The following is a 26443-nucleotide window of genomic DNA, read 5'->3' as shown; positions in this document are numbered from 1 at the left end:
AGACGGCAGAGGGAGCGGGAACCAAACTAACTTAATTTTTTCATCGCACAGCCGTGATAAACTTCTGCTGCCAGGGGCGTAGCCAGAAAGTTTTTTCGGGGGGGGGGGGGGGGGGGTTCAACCATACTTCATGTATCTTCGTGTGTACGTTTGTATGTGCGCGTGTATATAGACGCAAGCAAAACTGAAAAATTTCGGCAAAGGGGGGGGGGAGTCTGGACCCCTCCCCCCCCGGATACGCCCCTGTCTGCCGCTGCCCAATAAAGCACAGACGAGTTGAGAAACGGTGAAACGTCATTTCCACAGGGCACTACATGTATCTGTTGGTACAACCGATGACGCAGCAGTTCATGACTGCGTCACAGAACACCTACAACTGCGTGCTAGCGGGCGCGAGGAAGCGTTCGCTTCTGCTCGGGCTCTCGCCGACTGCCTTCTCTGACGGCCGCGCGGTGGCGCGCCAGTCGCAGTGAACGGAGTGTATAGGCGCAGTTTTGGCGCACAAAGACGCTGATGGCCGAGAACGTCCAATTGCTTTTGCTTCGAGAAGTTTATCAGAAGCAGAGCAAAACTATAGTCAACTTGACCAGGAAGCACTGGCCTTGGTGTTTGGCGTGCATCGGTTCCACCAGCACTTGTGGGGCATACCGTTTGAAGCACACACTGACCAGAAGCCACTTCTTGGACTTCTGGGTGCCAACAAGCCTGTTCCTGTGCAAGCTTCGCCAAGAGTGGTCAGATGGGCTCTGAAGCTCTCCGCGTACAATTACAAACTTGTCTACAAACCTGGCAAAGAGCTCGGGCATGCCAATGCGCTTAGTAGACTGCCGCTGCCCAACGACTGCACTGCATTTCCTCGCCCTGCTGAGATCTTCATGCTGGAGGAGGCATATCCACAACTCCTCTCACTAGCTGTTGTAGCACGTCACAAGGGACGATCCAGTATTGAGCCATGTTGTCCTACCTGCGTTGAAAGAAGAAAGCCTCCCAGCGGGACCAGAGTGGAACCCCTTCAATGCCAGAAGTGCGGAACTAAGTCTCCATGAAGGCTGTCTACTATGGGGATCAAGAGTCGCGATTTCGAAAAAATTGCGGGCCCAGGTACTTGGTGTGCTCCATGCCAGCCACCCGTGTATTGAGAAGAGCAAGATGATCGCCAGGAGCCATGTCTGGTGGCCAGGCATTGACAATGACATTGCAAACAGTGTGAAGAGCTGTGCTACGTGCCAGGCTCAACATCGAGCTTCCCAGCCAGCGCAGCAGACACCCTGGCCTTTTCCTCAGCGACCCTGGTCTAGGCTTCACATTGATTTCGGGGGACCATTTCTAAAGCATACATTCTTGGTTATAGTGGACGCCTTCTCGAAATGGATAGAAGTCTTCCCTGTGTCTTCCACATCAGCAGACGCTACCATTTTCGCCTTGAGAATGGCATTCGCCCAGCACGGCCTCCCCGACACCATAGTTTCGGACAATGGTCCTGCTTTTACCAGTGCACAGTACCTGGACTTCTTGACTCGAAATGGAATACGCCGCATGCTGGTACCGCCGTATCACCCTGCGTCCAACGGTGCCGCAGAGCAAGCAGTACAGACTGTCAAAAACAAACTCAAGAAATCTGGGTCGGGCAACTTCCAAACACAACTGTCCCGGTTCTTATTCCACTACAGGACTACACCTCGCAAAGTAACGGGTCGGCCACCATGTGAACTCCTTACTGGCAGAGCCTTCAAGACACCGTTTGATGTCTTGCGGCCAAGCCTGCAGATGTCGGTACTTCTAAGGCAACTTAAGCAGAAGTTGTATGCCGACAGAGGATCCCGGTAGGCTTTGTCATTGCAACCAGGAGACAGCGTGTATGCGCGAAACTTTCGACAGGGAGCACCATGGGTGCGGGCCAGTGTTGTCGACGTCACTCCGCCGTCAGCCCGCGTCATTCTCGACAATAGCTCTATATGGCACCGACACGGTGACCACGTGCGTCTTGCTCAGACAGGGCCACCGGCTACGTCTGAAACGGATGTGCTTCACCATGCTAGTGCTGCGGCCATACGACAATGGGAACAGCCTCCTCTCCTTGAATCAACTGTTCCGGACATGCCGGAGCAAGAGGCTGTCGAGCCATCTACAAGTTCGCCTGAGAGGGGCTGTGCCATAAACACTGACATTACTGCAAGCAACAGGGGTGTTCATGTGGGGGGTGACTGTTCCGTGACTGCGCCTTGCACACCCATGTTGCGACGCAGCAAAAGGACGAGGAAGCCAGTGCTTAGGTACTCCCCGTAGTTATTCTTCTTAAGAGGGGAGGAGTGTGACAATGTTAATAGCTAACACGCAGCGGCCTCGCGCGGCGCTGTTGCTTTGTGTGTTGTGGCGTCACGCCTAGGGACTGAAAGATGGGGACGCGGGAAAATAAAGAGTTAGTTTGTTTTGGGCTCTCGTAGCGCCATGTCTTATTTTGCTATCTAGTCTCCGGCTATCTTCCGGCCATCTGTACTTGTATGAAAAAGGGTAGTGCCACATCGGTTCTTGGCTGCTGCTCACACAGTAGACTGGCGGCATCCGCCCCCTCCACAGAAGCAGCCCATGCTGCTCTGCCACCAAAGGGCATGCCAGGTTTGCAGGCAAAGAGCCCTAAAACTCCAGCACCTATGTGTGCAACCCATGGGTGGGTGTCTAGCGCCTTTGCCAAGGCGATAGACACAACGTCATGCCTATCGGCGTCTCGGACACTGAAGAACAGCGCAGCTCAGTAGAGCTCGCTGATAAGGAAAAAGCCCACATTACAGGGCCTGCCTCTGTAACCTAAGGCAACACTCTTTGTACACACAGCACCAATTTACTTTTGCTATAGAATTATGGATGCACGAATTATAGGATGGAACGAGAGAGGTCTTCTCAGAAACCTCGATGATATTCAGGAACTCTTACAGGAACATTCACCAAAAGTTCTGTGTGTCCAGGAAACCTGCTTAAAATCAAAACATACAAACTTTCTGCAACAGTATGCTTTGTTTCGTAAAGATTGCGATGACGCTTTTGCATCATCACGCAGGGGCTCCGGAACCGGGGGGGCCGGGGCATGCCCCCACACTCAAGGCTGTTCCAAGCCCCCCCCCCCCCCTCCGTCGCATTCTTTTCCCCTGGTACAACCCGGGAGACTAGAAACTCCTTTGACTTGTTGAAGGGGGCTTCTTTTCTTCAACAAACGAAACAAAATCTTATGAAAGTCTGTAACTTCTGACTCTCTCTTTGTCGGTGCTTTGTCTGCGTAAACAGCACTGCCTGCTTTTGATCTGGTTCAACGCATCTTCTGTCCTGATGTGGTTCTCGAGGAGGTAATGGCTGGCGCTCCATTCTGCAGCCCTTGCAGAAGCACGTCTCAGCGCCACGACATAAGGATGCCTCTCGTTCTCTCCCTCTTTCCTTGCTTCTTTCTGTCCAAGCACATGAAAAGCAATAAGATAAAAAAACTCCGTTTAAGCCTGTTGCCACATAAGCACAATTTTAACCGTGAACCTACCCAGGGGCCTAGACAAAGTTTTTTAGGGGCGAAGCTCCTTAAGCCGTGGGTCTGTCCGTCCTCTGTGACCGGTTTGTAACCGCTCGTCAACGTCATCTTCTACTGCATAACAGAATGCGCGCTTCTCACGAGCTAGTATTCAGTTCTGGTATGCAGTAGCAGAAGAAGACGATGTTGACGAGTGACTCTCGTGCGTGTTCGCCTGTGTGGTGTTCTTCTTTACTACGTCGTGGGTCTGTCCTTCCTCTGTTACCGGTTCGTAACCACCTAGTTGTATGACTCACTCAGCAGGTGGCGCTGACGTTACTCGCACGTGACTGACACAATAAAAGGCAATCGCTCTTGACACGCTTCCTCTTTCGCAGCGAGTCACCGGATGGAGCAGGTGGCTGTAGACAGTAGATGAACAAAATAAAAGTTGATTTGTATATACGCACACAGTCTCATGTCTTTCTTAATGATGTAATGGGCGAACTTTCACGGGAGGGTTACTGTTTTACCGATGATCTCCCCCTCTCGAGCTTCGCCCACTTATCATCATTCATTCCGTGGATATGGCATGATTTTTTTTCTGGAGGTCTGACCTCACTTTATCTATGTTCTTGCGTGTGTGTGTATTTGTGCGCTTATATATATACACACACAGAATGCAATAATTTTGAGGCGGTGGGGGACTGAACCCTCCGAGACCCCTACTAGCTTCTCCATGGAACTTATCGCGTGAAATGTTCGCTTTCTTCCGTTTCGGCCAAGACACACCTCGGTTCTTCCACACATAATGACCGTAGTGAAAATCGGAAAGGGAAGGTACGGCCCATGTTCTTGTTGCTGAAGGGTTTCTGCGATCGAGAAGCTCTTTGCGAACTCATCAGGCATGTCAGCCTCCAAGCACACGGCGAGCTTTTATGGGCAGACACCAGGACGAATTGACGATTTGAAACTAAAATTTAAGTAAGGGCTTTCCTGCCTTATACTTTTTTTTCAGACCAGAAACTCGTTACAGACTGCTTTTTTCTATCGAAGTGCGTTCCCCCTCCTTATTTTTCTCTGTGTATAGGTACATTCCCAACGATATGTTCCCCGATCACCGTGCGTATGATGGGGGATGACTATGAGGCATGACGTCCCCGAAGAAATTTCTGAAAATAATTCCCGGTGTGGGTGTCTTCACATGAATAGGGAGATGTCGCGTGCGAACTCGCTGTTTCTCACCAAACTAACATTTGCGTTGTTCACACACAAAGTCGCCTTCTAGGAAGTGCTTGCTGCAAACACGTGTGCGGGACTTCGGTTCGTTGCCCTTTCTAAGCTTTATGAGCCGTGCATGGTGATGTTCGTTATCCTTGAGGTAAAACCGTAAATGTGAAATTACACCCTGCTCCTTTGCTTACGTGGTGCGTTAATTGTGGCACACTACACCAGAGCACCATGCCGCCGAAAACATTGGTCACGCTTTACAAGCTCTTGTTGTATCTAGATGCCAGTGCACATGAACTGGTTGTGCAGTGAGGCTGACTGAAGTGGGAAACTCAAAGAACAAAACGCGCTCGGGCCGCCGGCTTACCGTCCTCAGAGCAAGGTTCCGTGAAGCAAGGTGGCACACTTAGCACGCCACAACGACTGCATCGCTCGTGTCTGCAATGGTGGCCTCGTGCACAATAATACTAAAGAGATACAGGAAGTACAACTGTAATGGCAAATTATCTTATTACGATCACATTCATGCCATTCTCACTGTGAACTGAGCATTTAACAAGTGAGAAAATATCGAAAAACTGAAGGATATGTACTAACGCCCCCTTCATGTTTCTCGTAGAGATCACAAATGCAGTCCAGTCATGATTTGTCGAGAGTTATTCATCGTGATATCCTCCTCATACGTTTTTATTTTGCTTCTGTAGGTGAGCGTGGTGGTAACAGCAGCAGCCAGGTACGTGTAGTTTCATGTTGACGTCGTTTATACGAGGGAGCTTCGCTGCGATTCTGCGTCGGATTTCACACATGCGCGCTGTCCCGCAGAGAACTATGGGGCTTCGATGGTTTTGATCACATGGTACATTTCTCCTCACTGGTACCCTCCCACCTTCCCTTCGGATGCGTGCCGCATTCCACGGGCGGATTGAGTGGCCCTGCATGGCTCTGCTCTTATTGCTCTGCCGCGCCTCTCCTCTTTGCACGGTGCCTCTGCTCCAGTTCTCCCAGAGGAAATCGCGATTAGTAAAAACGCAGCATGAAAAACACGTGTACATAAACAGTATTCGGCAAGTCGACGCCTCGCATGCCGTCGACGAAAACGAGGCTTCGTTTTCCGTCGGTTGCTGCCAGACATCGTACACAGAAACTGCTGCCGCGAGAGCACGGTGGATCATTTCAGACACACTGAAATGCAATCCTGCTTCCATGGCGAGATCTTCGCTGCGAGGTTCAAATTCTGCAACCACATCCATCGCGGCAATGGCGAAAGCCGCGGCCATGCAACGGCCCTTTGCACACGTGGTGACGTATCATGCCGCCTTCTAATTCGCTGAGAGCAATGAGATTCGAGACGACATTGCTTCAGCCCAGAGTATGGGCCGAGAGAAATTGAGTAAGAGATCTTCGGCCTTTGCTTACAAAATCTCCACTAATAAGTTATCTTTTCAGACCCAACCAAAAGTGCACGCATTCTGCAATGCCCCTGTTCATTGCAGCTGATTGCAGCTCAACTTTGTATTTCTCGTTAGTGACCCTTTAAGGTCCCTAACTGGCTATGCGTATCGGACGCCCACAAGCGGGAAAGTTACACTAGAAAACACCGATATGCACTTGTTTTATCACTACCTTGGGAGGGAAGGCGGACAAAGAACATGGACTTAACTGAAGCGGTAAGCTACAACGATACTTCCTTTTCTGCTAATGCAGCTCTATAGATTTCGCGTTTGATGTTTCACGTATGCGTGTTATGGTGGGTACACGAGATGGTATCAACGTCATCTGGTCGATATAGACTCCGGATGAGGCGCAAAGTACACAAAAAAGGCCGAGGGTCCTGTGAGCGAATTAGATAGGGAGCGTCAATTCTCCCGGCAGCCGAGAAAATTTCAGAAAATATTTTCACCTGGCAGTCGCGTCGTATTGGTAGTCGGAAACGGCATCCTCATTCGTGATAAACTTCCCTACAAGGTATCGTTTTCTTGTTAAGGTAGTGCGCATATATATATATATATAGACGATGCAACACCAGCCCACAGACGTCGTCGCCCCCACACATCAGATATACTTCCGGAGCCCCTGTCATCACGTGCTGTTGCTGTGATATTCACAAAGCATAGCGTGTCATCGTTTACCGCTACAAATGTCCCTTGAAGCAGTGGCAGTTCAAGTTGTTCTCCTAAACAAACTCATTACTATATTTGCTCGCATTGCATACCCCCTCATTACCACTTGCACAAGCACGAATTTCAATCCTTAGATGAATTGCCAGGGCCGTATCTTGTTCTTGGCAATTTCAGTGCACCTGTTGGGTGACTTTCACAGTGATGCGCAAGACCTTTTGATGGAGAACGTTTTCTTTTTGGCTGGCGCATGTTTATTGAATAGGAATGAATCTACGTTTTATAGCCTCGTGAACAAGGCTTGTTCATTTATATACTTGAGCATTGCTTGTGCCACCCTTTTACCTGATTTTAGCTGGAACGGTATTAGAAGCTCCTGTAATGGAGTGACCACTTTCCCATACTGCTGAAAGTGCCAAAAGAAAACGAATCTCCACCACAGGTGGAAGGTTGACACAGCAGATTGGGAGAAGTTCCAAAGTCTTACTAGTATCTCGTGGGCTGACATGTCTTCCTTGGGAGTTGATACTGCTGTTCAATATTTCACTGCTTTTATAAGTGATGCCACTTTGAGATGCATTTCTCAATCAAGTGGTGTGGCATGCAAACATTGTGTCCCTTGGTCGAACGACGAGTGCCGTCAAGCTCGTCAAAGTAGAACAAAGAGCTCCACGATGCTTCCAAAAATCTTAATCAGGGTCCCAAGGCAGGAGATTGCGCCAACAAGCTAGAAGAGAGCACTGGCAGGAGATTTTGACAGGTATCAACTCGTACAGAGATGAGGCTAAAGTGTGGAATAAGGTCGATAAGGTGAGGGGGTGACATTTGCATCCTTTGGTAAACACACAGCGGGATAGCTTGGAAGACCAAGCAAACTTCCTGGGCGCCCCCCTTGAACACGTCTGCAGCTCAACTTTGAAACATTTAAAATATACTAAACAACAACAGAAGCACAAAAATTACGACAATCTGCCAAAAATGAGGCCTACAACCAACCATTCTGCATAACTGAGCTACAGGCAGTGGTGGTCCAACTGTCAGCTCATCTGCTTTGTGAGGAACTGGCGATAATACATAGTCTTTTTTTCACTAATCACTATGCGTATTGTAATGTAGCCACATCGGCCATGTGGTTACTGATTTAAACACCGCACTCTGTAAATGACGTCTTCACGTCAATGAACATTCAGACATGCAAAAGCTTGTTTTATATTTCAGAGAGTAATTCTTTTTATTGTGCATGTGCCTCATCCACAAATATACAACACTTGGTTAACCCTTTGAGCATAGCACTTGTTCATGAAATGCGAACTCGACCCCCCCCCCCCCATGGTCGATTTTTTTATTGCGATAGCAATTATATGGACAGTCTCAACGGGTTTTTGCCATCGCCGTCATGTCCTTCCAGTATGAAGTCCAAATTGATAAGATCTCCCCGCGCATTGTATGTTCTACCGCGGGTAAAAGCGCGTGAGCGGGGGCGACGAACGCGACCAAAGCAGAGATCAAACGAGCCGGGCCATTTCCGTCGCTCGGAGGGTGCATGCGATAACATCACCCCGCTCGGGAGGCCTGCCGCAGAAGCAAACAGGAAACGCCCCGCCCGTCTTTAATGACCATAAAAAGACACCAGGTGGGGGGGGCGGAGGGGGGTTGTCGCGCGAGCAGCCAATTTGAACTTCCATGATGAACCATACAGCGCGAGTAAACAACGGGGACACAGGAAGGGAACACACGTGTGTGTTCCCCTCCTGTGTCTCCGTTGTTTACTCGCGCTGTATGGTTCATCATGCTTAACCAACACGCCCAAGTTTGCTCCATTGAATTTCCAATCTAAGGGCGCGATCGCTGGCGCGCGGGCTATCTCGAAAGCCATTACAGCGGGCAGCTCGTATACCCTCCTACGTGCTGCGCTCTCAACGCGAAGGGACTATACGGAGAGCATCTCTCCCTGGAGCGGCCGTATTCTCTTACACCAGCGTTTTCTAATTACGCGAGATCAGATACAAAACAGTTAGGTGCCAGCCTCACTTCGTGTAACACTACAATTTGTTGCTATCGCATTCGTTGCTTCGCCAAAGTGGTAAAGTGGGCATGTTGGTATTCCATGTTTAAGAAGGGTAAAAGCGCACTGAAGACGAACACACAATGAAGGGACACACACGCACACACATAGCGCTACTTTCAACAGTTTATTCTTGTGATCTCGACGCTACTTATAGGGCAAAACCATGAGCACATCTGCTGCGCAGAAGTAACAGCAACATTAGTAAGCATCAAAACGGACACCAAGGAAATCAAATTCCTTTTTCGTCAGCGCGATAGAAGGCATACTAACGCACCTGTCACCCAACCTTTCAATCCCTCCTGCTTCGATTATCTCACGTGTAAGCTGATTTCTATTTCTAGACAGAACTCTGCACTTGTCGAACAAAGGCATACAACCACACTTCTTACAGTGTATTGCGCACCCCCGATTTTCATTTGCATTCCTCGTCGTAATCTTGCACAGCCTTTCCAACTTGTTTGGCGCCGAAAAGAGCACGCGCACATTGGCCCGCTGAGCAATCTTTTTCAGATTATGGGAAACCGCATGTACGTAAGGTAACACCCTTGTGCGATTCCCTTGCTCAAACGTTTCTCGCCACATTTCGGTTTTGGTTGTATGCCTTTGTTTGACACGTGCAGAGTTCTGTCTAGAAATAGAAATCAGCTTACATGTGAGATAATCGAAGCAGGAGAGATTGAAAAGTTGGGTGACAGGTGTGTTAGTATGCCTTCTATCGCGCTGACGAAAAAGGAATTTGATTTCCTTGGTGTCCGTTTTGATGCTTACTAATGTTTCTCTTACTTCTGCGCAGCAGATGTGCTCATGGGTTTTGCCCTATAAGTAGCGTCGAGATCACAAAAATAACTGTTGAAAGTAGCACTACCGTATTTACCTGAATCTAACCGCGCACCTTTTTTTCGGCAAAACGAGTCGAAAAATCGCATGCGCGTTAGAATCGAGTACCGAAAAAGAAAAACTCGATATCGTATTGCCATCGGCATTTCAAAATGGCCGTCTCCTACGCATGCGCCTCGGTCCATTTCTGTCATTGTTTCAGTTCGTACGTGTGCTGAGGAGTTTGTCATCCCGTTCTGCATTCGCACTGGCGGCATGGAAGTGCCCACTCTAAATACTCGACGAGTGCACCACGACGTCGCATTTAAAAGAAAGTTATTACATGTGCAGAGACGGACGGAAATCAGGCCGCATCGTGGGCGTTCGGAGTTGCCGAAAACGTGCGTGCAAGACTGGCGCAAACAGAAGCAGAAGATTGTTTTAACAGCAAAGCTTCACGAAAAAGTTTCTGTGGACAAAGGCAGGGCCAGTTTGCCGAAAACGAAGAACGTTGACAGCGACAAGGAGTTGCCAGACAGTGACGAAGACTGATCCAGTACGCGACTCGTATCGCCGCCGTAGTGGTGACAGTTTTCAGCGGCAAGGCCCGCCGTTTGACTTAGTGTTTTCTTTTTTTTGAAACTTAGTCCTTTAAAACCCAAATACGTGTTCTGCTGAATGTGCGAAGGTAGACTGCTACGGACTTCTTTTGTTCATTTCTCTTACGAAAAATGGGTGCGCTTAGAATCGATGTTGTTTTTTTTTTTTTTGGTTGCGGAAAACGGGTTGCGCGTTACAATCGAGGGCGCGGTAGAATCGAGTAAATACGTATGTGTGTGCGTGTGTGGGCCTTCATTGTGTGTTCGTCTTCAGTGCGCTTTACCCTTCTTAACATTGCTTCGCCGTTGCGGTAAAAGCTGTGACTTTTTTTACTGCATAAATATAATATTGAAAGTGACCTATGTAAAAAAAAAATTATCCTAATTGTTTTAGAGCGACCATAAGGCGACAAAAGATGCATTTTTCGCTAGTATAGATGCCACTGCTAATTCCTGAATAATAAAAATAAATCTTAGAAACAAGTTTATATTATTAATAAGAATTAAGTTCATTGTAATATTTTTCTCAGGTGTAGGAAAAGAAAGACAATGCACTGGCACATCATTTGTGCATACACAGCAGCATTGTTTGTATATACCAGTGCACACCTGTGAACAGCTGAAATCGTATCCCTGGGAGTGAGTTTGTTAACCAGACAGATGCCATTTTTGCAAGCACAACAAAGAAAACGGCCCACAAGACAAAAGCAAACTTAGCGTTGCGCAATGTTGTACATGTTCCTCTAAAACAAAAACGAAAGCTCGTTCCTTCCAATCTTGGAACGAGTTCCCGTTACAAGTTTCTTTAATGCGAAAAGGAATGTGTTCCAGTTATATTTCAAACATTGGAACTTGTCGTTACATTGACGTTACATTTGACTTTTTAATTCAATATAATGTCTAATAACCTTGCGGCGAAACAAAGTGAGCAATTTAAAGCTCACATTGGGCTACATATATTCTGCAAATTTGAAATCACTGGAAGCAGGTTGTATGTAGATGAAAGAAATCAAAACACTCCTATACTCGCGGACAACTTTTCTGGCAATGAAATAAATGCTACGGGGGAGGAGCTACTGCACATGTACTCCAGAAGCACACGCTGTTGGGCCAGTCGGTTCATGTTCTTTCAGAAGCCACGGAAGTGGCTATTTCGCGCAAAGAAAACACAAGGGGAGGGATAAGGGGAGCGCAAACTTTCGACTGTTTATTCCAAATTTACTGCAGTAGTATATATACGCAAACACATGCGCAGAAAGCGAGGCAAACAACGAACAGATAACGTTTTGTGCAATGCAATACAGAGGTATAGGCATGCGCAAAAGGGCAGGCTCACAACAATCGGATACCATCTTAATCACAACCTGCGATGCAAGAACGTGCTCTCTGCCTGCGAAAGGAACAATGAAGTGCCACTAATGCATAATAAACCTCGTGCTTTTATGTGAAAGCTTCCAACAGCTCCCGAGCAGTGGTGTCCCTGCTTCTCCCAAGAATCTGAATCTTGTGCAGATACGGCTCACACTTGTGGGAACTGCAGTGGGCCGGCAAATGTGCCCCATCTTTACCTTTTAGTGACAGCTCGTGTTCCGCTCCCCTTATCCCTCCCCTTGTGTTTTCTTTGCGCGAAATAGCCACTTCCGTGGCTTCTGAAAGAAATGCACATGTACTGCTCCGCGAAATAGTCCGGTTCGGCGCACGTTTCGAATTTATTTTCGGTTTCGTGAACCTTCCGTATCTCCCGTGACGGCCGTTCGATTATTCGAGCGGCCGTGCTCGAATAATCACATTGCATACCATTTGCTTCATCTGCTTAGACAGCCATTCATTAGTGAAATTCGTCAGAAGCTCCTTCGCAAGTCTTCGGAAAAGCTAGAGGGTGAAGATGCCATTTTGACTGTGAGGTGTACGTAAGAGGTGCGACGCTTTCACACGTATGAAAACGCGAAATGGCACTGCATAAAGTAAACAAATATAAATATCTCCTTGGTGCGTGCTGTGCCTCTTTTCAAACAGCCTCCTGTAGAAAACAAAGTAATGTTGTTTTGTTTAATTCTCATGGTGAAACACGTACGCAATTGTGGGACTATATTCTTCAGTGCAGTACACGCGTAGTTTGGCTCTGTAGCCTTCCCTTCATTGCCAAGAAAAGTTGTCCGCGAGTATAGACCAATTTTCTTAAGAGAGCACTGGCTAAAGACATGTGTAACTGCCACTTCGGTGCCTGCTTATTACAAGTGCGACGCACGTGGGTCTTCAAATGTGCAGTTAGAAACTGTGCGTCAGATATTCAAATAGAAATTTCCTCACATGCACCAATATAATTATATTTCTTGCACAGGAAACTGCATCGAAAGGAACAATACATCGGTGTTTAATGAGTTGTGATTCAATATTGCAGTGTGAGTAGCAAATAATGTCCTGGATATCCATTCGAAACTTTAAAGCCCCTTGTTTGCACTCAGGAAAAGTTGTATCTCGATGCTGATGTCTGACAGACGAACCTGCTTTCTCATCAGCACTTTGTTGGTAATGTTGAAGAGCCTTCCATCAAAGCGCTTGAGGGTACTGCTGTGTTGTACACAAATAAGAACAAAGTCAACCGAGGTCGTAGAGGTGAGGGCAGGCTCAGCGGGCGCAACAAGAAGTAGCGCTGGATGTATATGTATCGTTTATTGCATGACAGACATTCCCGGTGCAACGGCTGTCGAACTGAACTATAATATATTATAGACTGATAGCCGCTGCCATAACTTGCTGTTGAAGGTATGCCTGCCAAAACACAAGCATCCAAGGTACCGGACAGGCTCCACTGCAGCGCACGTGTCCTCTGCGTTGCTTCTCTTCCTCCCCGCCATCTATGCAACTTGTGTGAAAAGACAGATTTGTCGATAGCTGCCGGTGGCATGCAAGAGAAAATTAAGGGCGATCAAGCCAGCCCCTATAGACCATGCAAGAAGAAAATACACCCAGGTACTGGGCCAAAGCATCGCACTTAGCGCGCGTGCTAACATAAAACCAACAAAATGTCGGAAGCATACGCTTCACCCAGCAAGGCGCTCCCTCCCGAGGGGTAGAACCATAGTGTAACTTGGATGCAACAAAAGTGAAAACCAGCATGCACCATAGTCACGTGATTTTCGCGTCTCACGCGGTCGCCCATCCGCCCTGCTCTGCATGATGTGATGCATGCATGCCTGTTCAATGCCATGGAACATTTACAGAGGGAACGCCGTTCTTATGTAAATGTAACGAGTTACCGTTACATTCTAAAAAGACAGGGCGTGCAAACACGGACACAAGAAAGAAGTCAGGACACCACAACGGGCTTTAGAATAACAGAGAGCTGAGCTAGTTGGTAAGTATTCATTCTAAAAAGACAGGGCATGCAAACACACAAGAAAGAAGTCAGGACACCACAAACGCCCTGTCTTTTTAGAATGAATACTTACCAACTAGCTCAGCTCTCTGTTATTCTTACCGTTACAGTTCCACCGATCCTGAACGGAACGGTGGTGTTCCTCCATTCCTCCCAAAAGGAACTAGTTCCTGGAACGCCGTTCCGTACAACACTGCCGTTGCACACCCATGCACATCCGAGTGATATTGGCCTCGAGATCTTTGAGTAGCGCCCTCTCGCATGTGACGTCAGAGGGGACTCGGGTGCCGCTCTTCGCGCACGTGCTCACTGCGTGAAGGCTACTCGACGCTACCGGCCATCTGTCCTGCTCGAGTTATTGAAACATGAATCTCGACGCTACCGCCAGTCTGTCCTGCTCGAGTTATTGAAACATGAATGGGCATGTTCATAAAGCAATTTGTACTGAATGTTCAAGCAAAATGCCCAGCAATATCGAGCGGAGATGCCGTCAAGCATGTTCACTGTCGATTGCTCCTGGTGTCGTCTGCTAGCCATCAATGTGTACATCTGCATGCATGGCGACGATTTCTTTCGCAACTGTTCTGCAGCCGTGGCGCACTCGAAATGACTTTCCGGTCCGTTTTCAATCACTAATTTCAGCGTTCGGGCTTCGGCTACCGTGTCAGCATTAAAGCGCAATATACGTATACTGCGTGCTGCACCTGTTCGGTTGCCAAGCCTACTCCTTCGATTGAATTCCTTTGTTCGAAGTTTTAAACGCGTGACAAGCGATGTGTGATGTCATTCAAATCAAATAAATGGTCGTTACAGGCAACAACTTTTGATTAAATCCAAGTTTTCAGCAGCTGTCGTGTAAGCGTGTCGTAAGTAGTTGAAGTTTAAACAGAAATAAAAAGGTTGAGAGCACGTGTCAAAAGGGCATGCACGACAGTGATATGAAATATATTGTAGGATGTGCGGAGTTGTCTTTTCTTTATTTCTGCAGCATATTTTAATCCCTACGTTAATAAATTACGTTTCCTGACTCGTTCCTGTACGTTTGAAAGCATGCTGAACGTTTCGGGAAAATGTGCAGCGCGGCACGGACGAAGGACAGAAACGCACAACACGTCCTTGTCCTTTGTCCATGCCGCGCTGCACATTTTCCCGAAGATGTTAGTACACCAACTCGCCCAGATCGCCATATTAGTTCATGCTGAACAGAATTAGTGTAATCATACTAACGTAGATAAATACAAAGCTTTTGCATCAAAAATCGTAGTAAGATGTATTTGCTATAAATAGTGTAATTCACTCTCAACGGTCGACTCCTGATAGGGCGTGGTGCGGTCACTGTACTAAAAAGACTCGCAGGGTCCCTTATGCGATTGCCTAAAACGACTCGAAGGCGACATCCATCTTCTTCTTTTTGTTCACTCGATGTATTGTTCCCTCCCCGCCCGCTTCCGAATGCCTTTTGGACGTAACGTGGTTTTGCACTGCCTCCAGGATCGAGGCATTGCAAGCTTTCTGTACATCACCTGGTTTTGCATTGCACCAATCACGGGCAATGCAAACCGACGATGTCATGTGATGACGTAATCATGTGAAGTTATGACGTCACAAATTTTGGCAGTCTGTGATGTCATCATAAGGTGACGTTATCATGTGATGATTATTTGCATAACTTGTGTTCACGCTGCCGACTAGGGTTGCTGACGGTGCATTTTCGCATTTGATCAGGAATCCAAAGCTTTCATCGTAAAATATTTAGCCTTGTTACAGCGCGGTAAAGAATAGAATAACCCCAAAGGGGCCAAAGGAATGATGGGAAGGCTCTCTTTCTCCTCTTCCTAGACATTTCGCCAATTTTTCTTACTGTTTATCAAGCTGTTCATCATCATCAGCCTGTCTATGCCCACTGCAGGGCAAGGCCTCTCCATGTTCTCAAGCTGTATTAGGTGGCAAATGAAACACAAACAGCGGAGCGCCTTCCCCAAGCATTAGGAACTGTATAATGTGCGCCGTCCTGTCATCACCATTGATATCATGCACACCTTATTATCGTAATATAATTGACAGCACGCAACGGGTTAAACACGGACAGAAGGAAGAGAAGGACACATCTGTCCGTGTTTAACCCGTTGCGCTGTCAATTGTATTACGATGAACATCCACCAACTAGCCCAACTCGCGATTCTGCTACACCTGATTAGGCAGCACTGCGCAATTGAAAGCATGAATCTGGCTCACGAGCGGCAAACCGCAAGAGCGTATCTATCTCTAATCATAAGGGTGCAAACTGTGCCACGCGCACCACTGCTGGCATTTCATTCGGGGGCAATAGTACATGTGACAAGTTTTAATGTGCATCCAACTCACCTAATGTACCGCTAGTTGTCCGCAATAACCCCTGGTCGATGAAATTATCAATTTTATTTTGTCGGCAAACGTGTTGTGTACTTACTGCAATTGGGAGTGGAGTGCGAACTTTCGTTCAAGTCTGTTTATATAACGCTAACTTTTGCGAATAAGCCGGGAAATTGATCGCGCTTCGCTCCAAAGCAGCGCAAACTCTCTTTAACTCGATTGGCGGGACGTTCGCGCTTTAACGCAAGCTATTTCAACACCATCCAGCCCAGTGAGTGACGCTACGACTTGGTGGCATGATCCTGACCGCGATGGCTCTGTGTATAGAAGATACGTTAAATGTTAACGTTTCTTAACCTCCAGTAATGCTAGCAGCCATCTAAAGAACTATCATTACACGAAAATACAGCTAGTAGTCGAGGAACGCCATGCGACACGAGCAAACTATAACGAAAATGTTGCTGTTTTAGCCGCAGCCTAGCAGACGACAAAAGCCGAATCCCCACTTTTGCATCACCGAGCGCCGTTCGCAGCGCCGCCATCGTGGCTCACCAGGCCAATAGCTGATGCGCTGGCCTAAACTGACCTTCGAATGAAGCGAAAGGTGAACAACACAAGAAAGTTCCTGCATGGCGACAACAAAAGAAGAGTTGACACATCTTTCATACAGCCTTGCAAGGCTTAATATGCTCTAAAAATTGTTTGATAATTGAGACCATTGGTTGTACATGTGCTGTTGTTTATGTAAAGCTGATTGTTCCACCTCTTGTGAATCAGTGTGTGTTAATTAGGTGGCAAGGTGTTATACAGCAATAAAAGAATCTCCTTTGGAATGTTTTAAACATGCCTTGTACTTATCTGTGGTCGTGTGCTGTCCATGCCATGCCCATACAATGGCATGTTGCACCAGTGACTTCACTGAGGTCCGAGATAAGTACACCTCAGGCACAGGCATTTAGAAGCAGTAGAAAAGGCTAGTGGGGGCTTGTTTACATGTTTCAAACCTAGCCTTCATTCAGCCTGCATTAATCTTTTCCTTGGTTGTGATCTTGCTTATTTGCATCCACATTGCGACTAAACTGAATTCTCAAGTCGTTCTGCGTAAGATTAGAAGGGCCAGATTTTTTTACTTACTTGGTTATTTGGATTTCCTACTTCACAGGAGCTAAGGTATGACAGCGAAGAAATTTTTTTTTTGCTTTGCATACATACTTTATAAACAAATTTGATAATATTAGTTTTTTTCTGTGGTGTAGATTGTCCTGGCTGCAACTATGTATACGATAGCAAGTGTCTGTTTGTAGCTTTCCTAAGAGCGAATCCTGCAACTTTATTAATGAATAGTCAAAACAATCAACATAATAAGTGATCTGTGGGTCATTTCTCACTAGCGTATAATATTTTTTTGCTTTGGTATTTATCATGTTTTAAGCTTGGCACATCTGCAGTGGCTAACATCATGTCGCATTAAGCACTAAAAGAAGAAAAAGTGGTCTAGGTGTCTAAGGTGAGATCCAAGATGGTGTACAGGAAGTGGTGTGGCCCAGGCCAGTGTGGCAGTACAATCTGCTACATTATATAAAAGTGTCTCTGTGCACCTGTAAGTCATGATAAGGCATATTAAACTTTTGTATAGCGAGACTTGACGAAGAGAAATAAGTAAGAGAAAAAACACAGAAGAAATGGATGCCACCAGCTTGCATTACCTGGCACGCTTTAGTTAACTTTTCTCTGACACCTCATTCAAGTGTGACATGAAATCTGGAAATTCACCCATTTTTTGCAGTAAAAAATGATCGGAGTGGCCATTGTTCAGTGCATTGGTAAGTGCGGACTGCATAGCAGCTACTTTGTGTTTTGCGTGCGTTTGCAGATGCTTGATGTGGACACTTTTGTGAACCACCCATGGATCTTTCGGGATTCCTTAACCCTTGCCGCATGGTTGTTCGTCACAGAGTGTTCCACCCCCCGAGCCGTCACGCTTGGCCCTGATGGCAGCCGCAGTACACCCGCAGGTGGTTCTCATCACCCTACCTGGTCAGTGACGAGCTCCTTGGTAGTGTCCTCCTGTTTGTGTGCTCATTGTTCATGACCTTGGTACAGGATGTATACTTCTCGTGAAGTGAAAAAATGAAATCACCGCAAAGGTCCCTCCATTCCTTGCTGGTTTCCCTGATGTCTCTGTGGTTTTTGTTTCTGCGGGCAAGCCAGGCTGAAGTTCACCTTGGAGCCATGAAAATGCAAGCTCAGGACAAACTCTTTCAAATACTCATATGCGACTGTTGACCTTGCAACCCTGATGGAAAGTGCAGAGAACACTCAACAGTGGCCCATGCACAGCACCTCAGCGGCTGAGCTGAGCCTCAGCCAAGGAAAGGGCCTAAGCCGTGGTGAGATGGAGAGAAAGCACTTTTGTTTGTTTTATTTTAGAATATTTATTGCCACAGTCCATGTAAAATAAAGCCGAAAGAAGAAATGGTCGTCATAACCAATACTCACTAATCTGTACTGCAATGCTGCCACCCATTCAGTTCTTCCACTTGGGCTGAAAAATAGAAATAATAAAATGTACGCTTTGAGAAACTGTTTATTTATCGCAATAAGTGCCTGAAGTGTTAGGTAATGTAGTTAGAGATAGAACTTGCTTCCGCAGTATCGCAGTTTCACTACTTCCATGTGTATCATGACCTTGTGTATCATACACCGGTGGCAACCCTTTCACGGGCTTAAAATCAATAGGTGATTCAGTCTGAGACAGCGCACTTTGCTTGGCCTCGAAGGCATCACGGTCACTTCCGCTCTCGCCACCATCGTGATGACACATTTTCAGTGATTACCTTGTTAGTGACCTTCTCACGGAATGCAGCAACGACATATGTGTTTAGGAACACCTCCATGGACGCACCATTGATTTTCTAGTCATCTGCAGCATGTTCCCAGAGCTCAGCAATGTCCACGGCTTCCACCGTATTGGTTTCCACATCGGGGAGAGGGGGGGGGCACAAAGGCATCTTGAATGTTGTACCATATGCCATAAATGAAGCACACATCAAACAACAGGTTGGTGTTCTAATGTGCCAGAAGCACGATTTATTCTTCAATTTAGCTACTCCAGCATACACGATGAGTAGAGGTGTACGAATACTCCAACTTTAGTGTTTACTGTTCGATTCGATTTGCACCGGAATTTTACGATTCAAAGTCGGAATTTTACTATTCAAAGTATTCAAACTTGCGAAAATAAGTACAGCTGAACCCTTCAAGGACGAAATTCTCGCAGCAATGAAGAAATCTGGCGTCCTCAGTGAACGCCCATAGAGTTCAATGCAGTTGCCCCCTCCCAATAACAAAGAGATTTTAAGAAGACATTTTCTTCAACCCATGAGCTAGTTGGGAACCGAGAAGTTCAAAATGATCATTTGACAAGTCAAGCACATACGTTTCCGCCAGCAAGCATCGGTGCGACCGTTTAAATTTGGTCGGATAATGATGATAGCAACAAGACTTCTTCTTTTACGCCGAAAACAATTTTTTTCCGCCTCTGTTGGCAACTACGTCGGCACATCTCAAGTGATGATACCCACGGAAGAGACGTCATGCCGATATTCTGCAGACTGCCTGACTACTTGCTGCCGCACATTCCTCCAAGTCTATGTCGAGATCTCCCGCGCTTTGCCTACGTGCAGTGTTATTTGGCCTTTCGGAAAAATGCAACTTCCTATTAAAAAGCATAAGTTTTTGACGCTTCAGGAGAATTCTAGGATCATTGCCAAAGCTGTGAAAAGCGGAAAAGAAGGCGGATATTGTAGAGGAGTTCGGCATCCCGTGCAGCTCGCTGTCTACAATGCCCAATTCGACAGAAAGCTTAATGGCGGCACTTAGAACAGCGCACGTGCACAGCACAGGATGGTTGCAACGCCAGTCTGTGATGATGTCAAGAAGCCAGTGGTTCCTCGACAAGGCACCCTTGTCTGAAAGGCTTCTGCGGCAGAAGGCTATTAATTCGCGTGCATTCTCGGGCACAACCAGTTCAAAGCGAGCACAGATGGTTAAGCTGATTGGGAGACTTCTTGAAATAAATTTGGTTGTGCGAAGTAATTTGTGTGCGTATTTCTTCTTTTTTTGCGACAACAAAATTCTCTCGAGAACGAACAAAAATCGCTTCCCCGGCGATTTCATTATTGAGGGGTTTGACGGTAAACGGTTTCATTCGCTAAAAATCAAATCCAGCACATCTAAATAATGCACGTAAATTCAATTCTCCTCACAAACTTCGACCTACCGGAAAGGTCACTGCACTCACGCTGTTTTAGACAGGGTAGCTCGACCAGTGCACTCAGACTAGAAAGCGCGGCATCTGGTATACCATACTTATCGAAGGCAAGCCACTTGTATAAAGTGAATTTAATCTGCTGGCAGTTCCTTTCGTTCAGTTAACCAGTTTTGCTTGCTTTGAGGCCACTTGTGCAAATGCCCAGGTCGCATGCCTATTCAAGGGCCATTATCTTGACAAGCTTGACATACCCCCGTACAAGACATACCCCCGTACAAGAGATACTTCGCTTCTAAAAAGTGAAATATCAAGCTATCCAGGCTCGTGCCAATACTGCGCATTACGTCACCCGCGTCACTATGCGACAGCTAGCAGCACAGTTATGTTTTCACGCGACGGACAGTGCGCTGCAGCTGTGTTACCGTGGGATAAGAATTGTTTTGTTTTTGGTCAAAGTTTCGCACTACATTTTAACACGAGAGTGTTATTTGGCCAGGTTTGCGAAAGCGCGCATTCGTCCGGCGTCCGCAGAAGCCATGTGCGGAAAACATGTTACATCTCCCATGGTAACTAATGGCGCGGCAGAAGAACTCCCTACTTGAAGGAAATAAGAATCTGATGTGGCTCTTGTGCGCCACGTCAGTTGGCCTTCAACTTCTGTGGAGGCAGTGTTGCAGCAGCACACATGGTGATTTTGCAGCCCGCAGCTGCAGCGAGTCCGATGCCAACATTGTATGCTTAGCGTCGACATTGGCGGAAAATTCATGGACGTTGTAGTACCTCGATGACGAAATGCATAAGTACATGTAAAGTGTTGTCGAAGCCACTTTGGTTGTACCAATCATGTAAGTAAAGAGAATGCGGCCTCTGCGTTTCTTCATTCTTTATGACACAACTCAGGAACGCCTTGCAGCACCCCTCTCTAACACCAACCGAACCAAAAGAAACTCTTTCACGTTTACATCTCATAAGAATGCTTAGTGATGCTCAGCAACTTTTTCTGCGATTTCACTAGGAAATACTTGAAAACATTCGATTCAATTCACACTCATACTTTAATATTCGAATTTGCTTCACGCCCAAAATTTTGCTATTCGCACAGCTCTAGCCATGAGTACATAGCTTTGAAAGTGGTGATCACACTGGCATCCAATGGCTGTAGGCCTGCTGTGGTATTGAGCAACTGGCACATCAGCTCAGAAGATGTTAGCTTTGGGCGAACCGTGAGCGCCGCAGTCGTCGAGCAACACGATTGCTTTTTCTCCCCTCCGCATGATAATTTCATTGAACTCGCTGCTATTCTGTGAAAAAGGCCACGAGTCATCTAGGGCTTCTCATCACGGCAATAGAGCATTGCGATGCACATCCTTGCCATTATTTTAACACTATCGCGTGAGTGCTGAGCGCCGGATATGGTAGCATCTAATAGCATTCTCGAAAGGTAATGAGATCTGCCGGCGATGTGCTAATGCATGCTGAACTGCCATCTGCTATGCTGTTTACTTCCGCATATCTTTAAGTATAATCATTTAGCAAACAGCGCTGTACAACGGAGCACACCGGAGAAATGGTCAAGAGTATGTACGTGCGTGCCATGCGCAGCCAAGTGCAAGTGTCCTCGGCTTGTGCTAGGTGGAATCACTTTCGGCAGCGTTATCCGCTCTTTTTCTTATTTTTCATTTCTTATCAACGCCTTTCACAGATAATTAGACGGTAATAGTTTAGCGGGCTTAGTGAAATAGCCGGATCGAAATGTGCATGCGCAGTACAGTAAACGACCCGTAGTGTTTACCATACGCGCGCTATTTTTGAAATTTAGCGTTACCGTGTTTGCGTAGTTAACGTAGTGTATGTAAACATCAACGTTTAGAACCAGGTCAGTTGCAAAACTGAGCGATGTTGCGCGGCACCCGCCGCCATCAGCGACAGATGTGGCGCTGCTGTCGCAACAGGATTCACTCACTCCCTCACTCACTCTTCAGCCGGCATTGCGGCGCGTCACGTCAGTATCCATTGGAGGCTGCTTTCTGCATGAAAAGTTTTGCGCTTTCTATTGTGCTTCGGATGTCCTGTGTGTCTGCACCATGCCGACATGTTGTGTTCCCGGCTGTACGAGCGGTTACAGGGAATCTGAGACACCACGACATTTCTTTTGTGTCTAGCGTTACCAAATCTTCAATGAGGGGAGTCGGGACGGAAGAGGAGGGGGGGTTGTTTATTGTTTCGGCCTCTTCAGCTGGCTTGCTACTCACGCACTTCCTTTTGCTAGAGAATGTATACCCGCAAAAGTTGTCGCGCTTCGCACGGAAGCTCAGCCAAAGTAACTAAAGCCCTTCGCAGCCACCACTACGCACAGCAACATTGCTTCGTGCGTGCTATTCGTGAAAACTTAGTGTTCTGGAGCGTGACATGCGTTGTCGGGCGTGCGTTTGATCACGTAAAAATTTCTAACTGGACGGTCCGGAATAAATCCGGAATGTATAGCTGTCCCGACAGGGACGTCTCGGGACGCTTTATGAAAATCGAAACAGTGTCGCGAAATCCAAGACGATTGATAACCTACTTGTGCCCCGCGTGACCCTGGCCAGCGAGCGGCGTGGGATCGCGCCATTCCTCGTGAGGACAAAACACTGTCCGGCATATCACGTCTATGTGATACTATGCACTTTCATGAGCAAGACATCCTGAAGACTTCCACTCATATGGTCAATGGTAAGAGAATTAAGGTTGAAATCGCCAGCGGAAAGGGGCCTCGTCAAAGGATGCGCCCCAAAGATATTCCCGAACTCGCCTTGATTTGAGTGATTCTAAAAATTGTGCAGTAAATATTTTTTACAGTTAATTAGAGCTGTTTTGATAAGATTTATGCCTCAGACTGTAAATAATAGAAGTTTCTTTCTGTCATGACTGAAATTGTGGCGTGCAGTACCCACACGGCGATTTTACCACTCAATAATTGCAAGTAACGACAGACCGCGATACAGATACTCACTTCAAATTTTGAAAGTGAAGAATTACCAAAAAAAAAAAGCAACGCAAGAAACTACGAAGCACCAGAAAATGGACTACACAAACAACAGCGCTGACTTATGACAAAGATTTATTCATTTAACACTGCGCAATACTGCACAGTCCAAAACGAAAAGACAGAAGTACCACCACGCCAAGCATCACTTTAGCTAAAGAATTACCTACAGGAATGCGCCATGTAGTTAATTTCTTATACAGGACACTCGTAGTTATGCAATCGAAGCATCCGTTATCTTATGAAGTCTAGAAAGCCACGCTTTACTGAATTTGCCTTACCGCTGCTAAATATTACTCAGTTTTACATTGCAGCGGCAGGAGCCTTTTCTGAACGGCTGCCCCGGCGTCTTGCCACGCAGACTACGCGTTTTTCGTCTGCTAGCGGAAGCTTGTTGCGCCGCAGCACCACCAAACCGGAAGCTGCCCCGGCGCCGCGCGATGGGTTGGCTGACGCAGAGAGTTTTGGCAACTTACCCTGGTTCGTAAACGTTGGTAAAACATGGCGGTAGTCTTGGATACCTGCTTCGAACTGAATTTAGCGTTGATGAGGACGAATTCAATCTTTGCATCAAGCAACTGCGTAGAATGCCATCGCTTGCCTTCAGGTAGCTTCGACACCCGAGTATTACGGATCACTTAGCGTAGTTTTTGAGATCGCTTTCCCTTTCGAACGTCCCTAGGGCCTAACTAGGAGATCGGTGTAAACAAATCTGCAACATAAAAATTTCGCTTTTCGGTGCGTGGTTCATATTTAATTTACTTTTAGTGTTACTAAAAAAAAGTCGTAGATTGCTGCGTGCGGGGATATAGGCGAGCATTCTCAGTTTTTTTTCCTTTTCACTTTTAGGGGCGAAGCTCCTTAGGGTGTGGGTCGTTCCCTCCTCGTAGTAGTATGGATGTAGCAGCTTTAGTTTTAATGAATTGCTCACTAGATGGCGTTTCATGTATTTCTTAGAGCTCTAGTTTAATGAATTGCGCACTAGATGGTGTTCATGTATTTCTTGAGTTGCTGTTTAAAGATGACAGATGGCGCTTGATAGATGCGAATGGCGCATGTCATTGGATGCCTGCGATCGGTAAAAGGCGCTCGTCTTGGGGCGCTTTTCTTTCACCTCGGAGCGGACACTTTCCCTGCATTTCACCGATCACAAAGCGGTGATAATGAAGGGACCACGTAAACCAACAGTGCAATAAAAGTTTGATGTTTAATATATACACGGGTTTCACACTCTTTATATGATGTACTGGGGCGAGTTTTCACGGAAGAGTTTCACGGTTTTACCGATGATTCCCTCCGTAGCTTCGGCCCCACTCATCATCATTCACCCCGTGGATATGCTGTGATTTTTTTAATGCATTCATTCTCCACTAGATGACGCCACCATCACAGCTTGGGCACGTGAACGCTATCCCGCTAAACTAAACGCGCTGTCCGCAACGAACGTTTGTGGCATGGTAACGCTATTCCCTTAACCTTGGCTGTCACGCTAACGCTAAACTATAACTGTCTATTGCCTAAAGCTCAGCCTCGAGCTGTTGACAGGCGCCCACAGCTGCATAGGAGCTCATTGAATTTTTTTATTGTTTGCCTTATTAAGTTTATTTAGTTATGCTTGTTTTCACGAAGAATACGGGCGTATTAGCACACTGCAGTTGATCTTAAAAACATAATATTTCACTTTTTCTTTTGTATTCTGATGCCTGAGGCCGCGAAGAAGTATTGATGAAGATATTTCTGTCGTGACAAATGCTACTTTATTTTGCTGTTCACTGAAAAGAAAATGTAGAGAATGCTTCCTTCTGTGGTCTCGTATGATCGTGTAATATGGCAAAAAACCTCCGGCAGATGCGACAGCCTCTGAAAGACTGCGTGGCAGCTGGGGAGCCATAGAGCGCTTGAACAATGTCAGGGTCTCCCATTGTTCTTCAACGGCAGCCCACAATTCGTCACAACTTGCCCTGTGCAGCTGCTTCTTTGATAGATTGAATTTCATGATACCCCAAATGGTCTCAATAATAATCTGCTCCTTATGGTGGCCACTAGAGTCATGATGCCGAGTTCTTCCAGGTGCGCTCGCACGGTGCGTGACGTATAGATGGGCGACAAGTCATGCTGAAGCCAGTAGTAGCCGGCTGGAAAAGCACCATCTAGATCAGTGGGATAGAGAACCTGATCGATTATTTCTGTATGCTTCACTGCACATTCATCCTTCAAACCTTCGCAGAGATTCATGCTTGGTTCATCATCATCATCATCATCAGCCTGTCTACGCCCACTGCAGGGCAAAGGCCTCTCCCATGTTCTGCCAATCAAGCCGGTCCTGTGCTTTCTGCTGCCACGTTATACCTACAAACTTCTTGATCTCATCTACCCACCTAATTTTCTGTCTCCCCCTCACGCGTTTGCCATCTCTTGGAATCCAGTCAGTTACCCTTGATGACCACCGGTTATCCTGCCGACGTGCTACGTGCCCGGCCCATATCCATTTCTGCTTCTTGATTTCAACTATGATGTCCTTAACCCCCGTTTGTTCCCTGACCCACTCTGCTCTCTTCCTGTCTCTTAAAGGGGCCCTGCAACACATTTTGAGCAGGGTCAAAAAGCGCTGCCAATCGGTAGTCGAGGCTCCCGAGGACACGCGAGCCAAATATTATAGCGAAGCGAGCGGCCTGGAATTTACAATAAATTTTCAAAGTCAGCTGAAAATCGCTCCCTCTTCTCTCGACAAATGATGTATTAGTCCGCAATATATGACGCGATTGTCGGCAGTTCCACCATTGGCTGATGTTATAATCACGATAACACCCTCATTATTACCTTCGTTGTTGATATTGAGTTCAATAAGTAGATAATATGTATGTTTATTATTGTGTTATGCCGTTAAAACACCAAACAAACATTAATATTAGCACTTCCGGTCTCACCGACAGCTCGTCTGCTCGTAGTTGCGTGGTTGCGTTTTCTTCACCATGCGCAGTGCCGAAATAGTGAATATTTCTGTGCTTTTGACCATCGCCGCTTGCCGTTGAGAGTGGCAGCCGTTCGAGTGTTGCCTCGTCAGCTGGAAACTGCATCATCGGCACATTCTCAC

The 26443-nt window shown here is 46.8% G+C and overlaps 1 protein-coding gene across 1 annotated transcript in view; it reads left to right on the top strand.

Moving 5' to 3' along the window:
- The window catches only part of LOC119389165 (von Hippel-Lindau disease tumor suppressor-like), a 62642-nt gene that overhangs the window by 23538 nt on the left and 12661 nt on the right, over window positions 1-26443 (top strand). Inside the window, 3 exon segments of the mRNA XM_049412038.1 lie at window positions 17925-17979; window positions 17982-17999; window positions 18041-18088. Of these exon segments, the coding sequence (XP_049267995.1) occupies window positions 17925-17979; window positions 17982-17999; window positions 18041-18088 (121 nt within the window).

Source organism: Rhipicephalus sanguineus, chromosome 1 (assembly GCF_013339695.2).
Source record: "Rhipicephalus sanguineus isolate Rsan-2018 chromosome 1, BIME_Rsan_1.4, whole genome shotgun sequence".
In the NCBI taxonomy this organism is placed as follows: domain Eukaryota; kingdom Metazoa; phylum Arthropoda; class Arachnida; order Ixodida; family Ixodidae; genus Rhipicephalus; species Rhipicephalus sanguineus.
This window is presented reverse-complemented; position numbering and strand designations above follow the sequence as displayed.